Source organism: Fundulus heteroclitus, unplaced genomic scaffold (assembly GCF_011125445.2).
Source record: "Fundulus heteroclitus isolate FHET01 unplaced genomic scaffold, MU-UCD_Fhet_4.1 scaffold_373, whole genome shotgun sequence".
Classification (NCBI taxonomy): domain Eukaryota; kingdom Metazoa; phylum Chordata; class Actinopteri; order Cyprinodontiformes; family Fundulidae; genus Fundulus; species Fundulus heteroclitus.
In genome coordinates this window covers 11,310-16,816 of record NW_023396785.1, presented here as the reverse complement: position 1 = coordinate 16,816, position 5,507 = coordinate 11,310, and the positions used below count along the sequence as shown (strand labels likewise).

The 5,507-nt window shown below is 43.2% G+C and overlaps 1 protein-coding gene across 1 annotated transcript; it reads right to left on the bottom strand.

Annotated features, from left to right (window-relative positions):
* Positions 1 to 545: 545 nt before the first annotated feature.
* Positions 546 to 3,352, bottom strand: LOC105936656. The gene is made up of 9 exons (XM_036130704.1): positions 3,349 to 3,352; positions 3,113 to 3,253; positions 2,942 to 3,019; positions 2,778 to 2,852; positions 2,590 to 2,706; positions 2,381 to 2,515; positions 2,183 to 2,293; positions 1,813 to 2,064; positions 546 to 1,695 (listed from the first exon to the last, which is right to left on the bottom strand). Exons 1-9 carry the CDS (start codon positions 3,350 to 3,352, stop codon positions 1,556 to 1,558), a joined length of 1,053 nt encoding a protein of 350 aa, XP_035986597.1. The 3' UTR covers positions 546 to 1,555.
* Between the last annotated feature and the right edge of the window lie 2,155 nt (positions 3,353 to 5,507).

Here is a 5,507-nt window from a genome sequence, read left to right as displayed (position 1 = left end):
TATGCGCTTACAGTCAATGCATTGCACAGAACTGTACGGGCGCATAGTACAGTTCGGATCAAGGCAAACCGCACAGCGACCTTCGCAGTTATGTCTGTTGATGTTTTGGAAGCCGCTAAAGCAATAACTACAGATGTACTTAGAGCCTGTGAATGCTGTGAGACTTTTTATTCCATAGTAATGATTTTTGAACAGAAACAAAAAAATTGGATTTGAACGATCTGAAAAGTCAGTCTGGAAATTACGAAGCAGTGCATCCTTGCTGTCTTTATAGAAAACGACAATTTTCCTGTTGAGAATATTTTCAAATTTGTGCACATCACCGAAAGTTACTGGAGTCTGCTCGGTCAAACCTGCCATATGCTGCCAAATTGTCCCTTGGTGGACGGCTTCACTGTCTGTAAAAGCCGGATTAAAGAGATGTGCTAGACTTGTTGCAAAACAGAGTTGATTAGAAGAATTTTCAACTATATATAGATGCCGCCGTTTTTTATGGATCAGTTCACAGTCTAACGTTTTAACAACCTTACGTTTTGCACCCCCGCTTGGCGTTCTTACAACCTGAAGGACTATTTCTACGTTGTCGGTTAATTCCTCGTTAGATTGTGTTAAGTCGTCTAAAAATTCCTGAAATGCAGGCAAAATTGAATCGCCTTCGTCATCGACTTGTACGATGGTATGATGAGCAAACCCCTGCCCGCTTAACTCAAGTTGAATTATGTCGTTACGGGAGATAAGAGGTATAACAGATTCTGCCAACTCAGCCAGAACATCATAAACCTGTGTGTAAAATTCTACGGGATTAGGAATCTCGCCAGGCTGTAAAGCGGTGATGTTTAAAGAGCGTCTTATTTCTGTGACATTGTAGCGGTCGCGCTGGATGCCGGATGTAGAGGACTGCTGTGTGTGCTCAGAGCTGTTTACAGCTGACTGGCTCGTGCAGGGTTGATCCTGCAGGCCCTGCACGTCTGGCAGTTGATGCGTGCTGGTGGTGGGGTTTTGCAAAACTGTATTAGAAGAACCAGAAGGATTATGATTTAAACTACCCCCTTGCTGCTGCTGCTGCTGCTGCAGGTGGTGATGAGGAGACTGTTGGCCTGCAGGATTAGGGTTAAATGGCTGAGAGGTGGATGCGTTTAATTGATGGAGGGCTTCTTCTAGCAATGATAAACGTTCAAAATTCCAACCCTGGCTGGCGTGAACCTGTTGTCTATCCGGTGAACCATTACCTTCATGTAAATTAGCACCCGCAGACGTATCCAGAAGCGGTATATTCCGAAGGTCGTTAACCATTTCCGTGATTTGATCTAAAACATCTGTAACTTGCATCTCAAAGTGTAATGAATCATTTTCCGGGGAGGAGGGTTGAGAGAATGAAGCGTTTAATTGTTGCAGGGCTTGTTCTAACCGAGAGGGTGAAGCATTAGGTAGATTCAGAACTCCTGACGTATCATTAACAGGAATATTTTGTAATTCGTTTACAGCTTTCAACATTTCATCTAATGCATTTCTCATTTGCTGGCTACCCATGTTTACAGGTCACAATTTTACTTGATTACACTGAGTGGAGTGTTGATGACTGGAACAGCAGTTCGAGCTGGATCTGGCAGGATCTCACAAGTTCTCCAGCCTGCATGCAGTAGAGCTGTGCTCCGTCTCCTGACGACGGAATTTGCTCAATAACCGTTGAGGTTTCTGTGATACAAAAAGAAATAATAAATAGAATATAATTAAGATTTTAACGTAATCAGGATTGAATGGAATTAATAGATCACAAACTAACTCTATGAAAGCTTTGAAATGAAATAATACCCAGAATAATTCTTTTCACAGCACGAGCTTTGATGATTATCCGACGGATGTCTTGTTGCAGGTTCAGGACAGATGAACGGAGGCTGATCAAGCAAGGATGTCTCTGTTCACTTGCTGTACGACGCAATGCAGGCGGCCGGAACAGTTGATCCAGCTGGATCTGGCAGGATCTCACAAGTTCTCCAGCCTGCATGCAGTAGAGCTGTGCTCCGTCTCCTGACTGCGGAATTTGCTCAATAACCTTTGAGGTTTCTGTGATACAAAAAGAAATAATAAATAGAATATCATTAAGATTTTTAACGTAATCAGGATTGAATACAATTAATAGATCACAAACTAACTCTATGAAAGCTTTGAAATGAAATAATACCCAGAATAATTCTTTTCACAGCACAAGCTTTGGTGATTATCCGACAGATGTCTTGTTGCAGGTTCAGGACAGATGAACGGAGGCTGATCAAGCTAGGGGTGGCTCGAGCTACTGCAAACACGAGCATAAAGAGCAAATTAATAAATAAAAAAAATGTAAATACAGAATAAAAATAACAATGACCCAATGAGGGCTTACAGCTGGGCTGAGTAGCTTCTGCTGCTGGTGATGGTGGTGGCGGCGGTGGGGTCTGCTCTGGTATGCTTGCACCGGAAAGTGCTCGCTGAGGGGTGAGACCCTCTAATGGCTCACTGGCTGCGTCTGCACGGGCTGCTGTTACAAACAAACAAATAAATAAATAAAATATGACTACAGAATAAAAATAACCCGATGAGGGCTTAGCTTACAGCGAGAGTGAGGAGCTTCTGCTGTTGCTGCTTCTGCTGCTGGTGATGGGGTCTGCTCTGGTATGCTTGCTCTGGAGACTGCCCGCTGAGGGGTGAGACCCTCTGCACGGGCTGCAGCTGAAGAAATTTTATTTATAAAGTTAAATATAAATACTGGATAAAATAGTCACAAACTGCTATTCATTTACCTTCTGGCTGAGGGGTTGAGGTGCGGGGAGGAACGTCTGCAACTAACAGAGATTCAGCCGGTGTATTCTGGGTTACTGAAGGAATCATAAACATACAAAGAGATACTTTAAAAACATTCCATACACGGAAAAAAAAAAAAAAAAAAAAAAAAAAGTTCATTTACCGTCCGGCCGGTTAAATCCGGCTAGCTGAATTCCGGCTTCAAGCACTGCTTCAACGAGAATGTCTCGGTGGTTTGTTACTGTCGGGTAAATAAGCAAATACAGTAAACGAACCGAGATACTTTGGAACTGTACAATCAGGGTTAGATTCAGAGTTAAAATAGTTAACTTACGCGTTGCGTGTGAGTCCTGGACGGTTCGATCCGGTGAATTCACAACGTTTCGAACGGGAGAGTCAGGCGGGCTGATTACTATGTATGCAGCTTCGAGTTCTTCGGTCCTCTGACGCGCAGAGCCCGAGGCGTCGTGAAACCCTGTTTCACGTCTCCTCTGGCGGCGCAGTCGATTTTGACGTTGCGTTCGCTGTCTGTCCGGTTGAGGCTGAATGCCCGCTAATTCTCCGTGGTACACATTAGGATTGACCCGGTTCGAAGAGCTGGGATATTCGTCTATATAATCATGACCGTTAAAATCTGAAATACAGGAAATAAAAAAAATAAAAATAAAAGTTACATATATAGTGTCAGGGTTAAATAAAATGAACATAAACTTGAAAGATATCTCACCATAGTCTGTTTGAGTAAATTGTATTCCTTCCAACTCTCGAGGCGTAGGCCCTGAAAAATATTATTTTTAAATATATTGTACTAATGCAGATGGAACAGATATTGCTCTATGTAACGTTGGAAAGCTTGGTAAACTCCAGCGCTCCTGAACGTCTCACCGGTAAAAAGCCCTGCGTCATTTCGTTAGCGTCACAGGGGAACCCGGAAACAGTCTACAGAGAACTAAACTAGCAAGCTTGCATTCTAAGAGCTAAAAAGTAGTTATTGGTTGTAGATAAAAATAAAACGTTTACTCACGGGCGAAAATGTGGTTATACTCCTGGGATTCAGTCACTCCATCGCGATGTATCTCCGCTGTCGCTGCGTATGTTGAAGATTCGTGAGACATGTTGTAGCAATCAGCTATGCGTCGCGTTGAGGCTAGATTGAGACTGATAGTTTTTTAAAACGTTCTTTAAAGGTAAACCCTCCCGCCTCCTAAGGGGGGTGCCGCGTCCAGAATTGTAGATCAACGGCGCCTGTATGCTTTGTTGAAGAGGTGAAACGCAGCAGGGGGCCGGCGGAAGCCGTTTGATCCTTACCATGGCGGATGTTTCGCCTTGCGTCTAAAAAGTCTGATCTTATTTTATTTCCTGGGCGCATAGTATGCTGATATGCAGATTGATACGCAGCACGGCGGGATGCAGTCTATTCTCCCACCTCGTCCTATTGTAGGATCCGGTGCTGTATGCCTAAAAGGTGTCAGCAGAGTCGCGTCTCGGCGCCACGCTATTGTGTGACTCAATTTTATTGCTAGAACCGCTGTTTCTAGCAAACACCTGGCCCGGTTGCGGTGGGGTGGAAACCGTTTGATTCTAAGAACACGGTGAAGTGTCCTGCAGGGTTTTACAGATCTGATTGAATAAACTTCAGACGCATTGACGCCTCGAACAGGCGCAATGGGGCTTTAACAAACTGCCCGAGAGAGAGAGAGAGAGAGACCTGCTCAAACTTACATAGAGGAGGGAGAAGCTATTGAAGAGAAACCCAATAATTTTATTTATTTAGTCTCATTCTTTTTATTTATTTAGTCTCATTTTTCTTTTCCGTTGTTCTGTATGAGCTACAGATTTATGTGTATAATCTGTTTATTGTCATCAACCACAGCCCTCAGTGTGAAGAGCAAAGATTCCTATCCTGCAAATGCAGACTATAAGTCTGAAGGTTTATACAACTAAAGTTACACATTTGATAATAAGTAACCCTACAATAAGCACATTTCTTGAACAATCCCATATGCATTAAAGAATAATTAAATAAATAGGCAAATAAATACTTGAAGTAATGTATGTGTGTGTGTGTGTGTGTGTGTGTGTGCGGCCTGGCGGCAGGAATGTGTGTGTGTGTGTGTGTGTGTGTGTGTGTGTGTGTGTGTGTGTGTGTGTGTGTGTGTGTGTGTGTGTGCAGGGTGGGGGGTCAGGAAGGGGGGTCTGGAGGGGTTCACATAGGGGTGAGAGGTCTCATAAAAAAGGGAGGGGTCAGGAAGGAAGGAAGGAAGGGGGGGGGGGGGGGGGTCCGGAAATCATAAATCATATTTTTTGGAAGGAGGGGGGTGACAGGTGTCATAAATCATAAGGTCATATAGAGTTCATAAGGGTCATAAATTAACTTTTGACACAAGGTGTCTACTATAGTTTTTTTAACATCAGTCCAGCTGTACTGGGCTGTCAATACTGCAAACGATTTGTTTGAATACTCAATAACGTATAGTTAATTTACAGTACAGTATAATAAGGTTTAAAGTATAATTCACTTGAAGAACAACACCGGCGTAATTATACAGAACAGTCATTTTGCCTGTTGACATAACAGAAATATGCTTTACATGTCATTTTGTTCTAGGGAGCAGGGAGCATACAGAGGAGTTGATAAAACTCCGTGGGCAAAATGATCACCTCTTTACCGGGGCCAAAAACACTGCCGCAGTCGAATGGAGGTAAGAGTTGAGACATAATTCCATATA

Bases quoted from the DNA above. Each gene is read 5' to 3' on its own strand.
- LOC105936656 (XM_036130704.1), bottom strand. The intron at 2,707-2,777 runs GTAAATGAATAG...AAATTTCTTCAG, and splicing joins CTCAACCCCTCAGCCAGAAG to CTGCAGCCCGTGCAGAGGGT. The intron at 1,696-1,812 runs GTATTATTTCAT...TTTGTATCACAG, and splicing joins TGTGAAAAGAATTATTCTGG to AAACCTCAACGGTTATTGAG.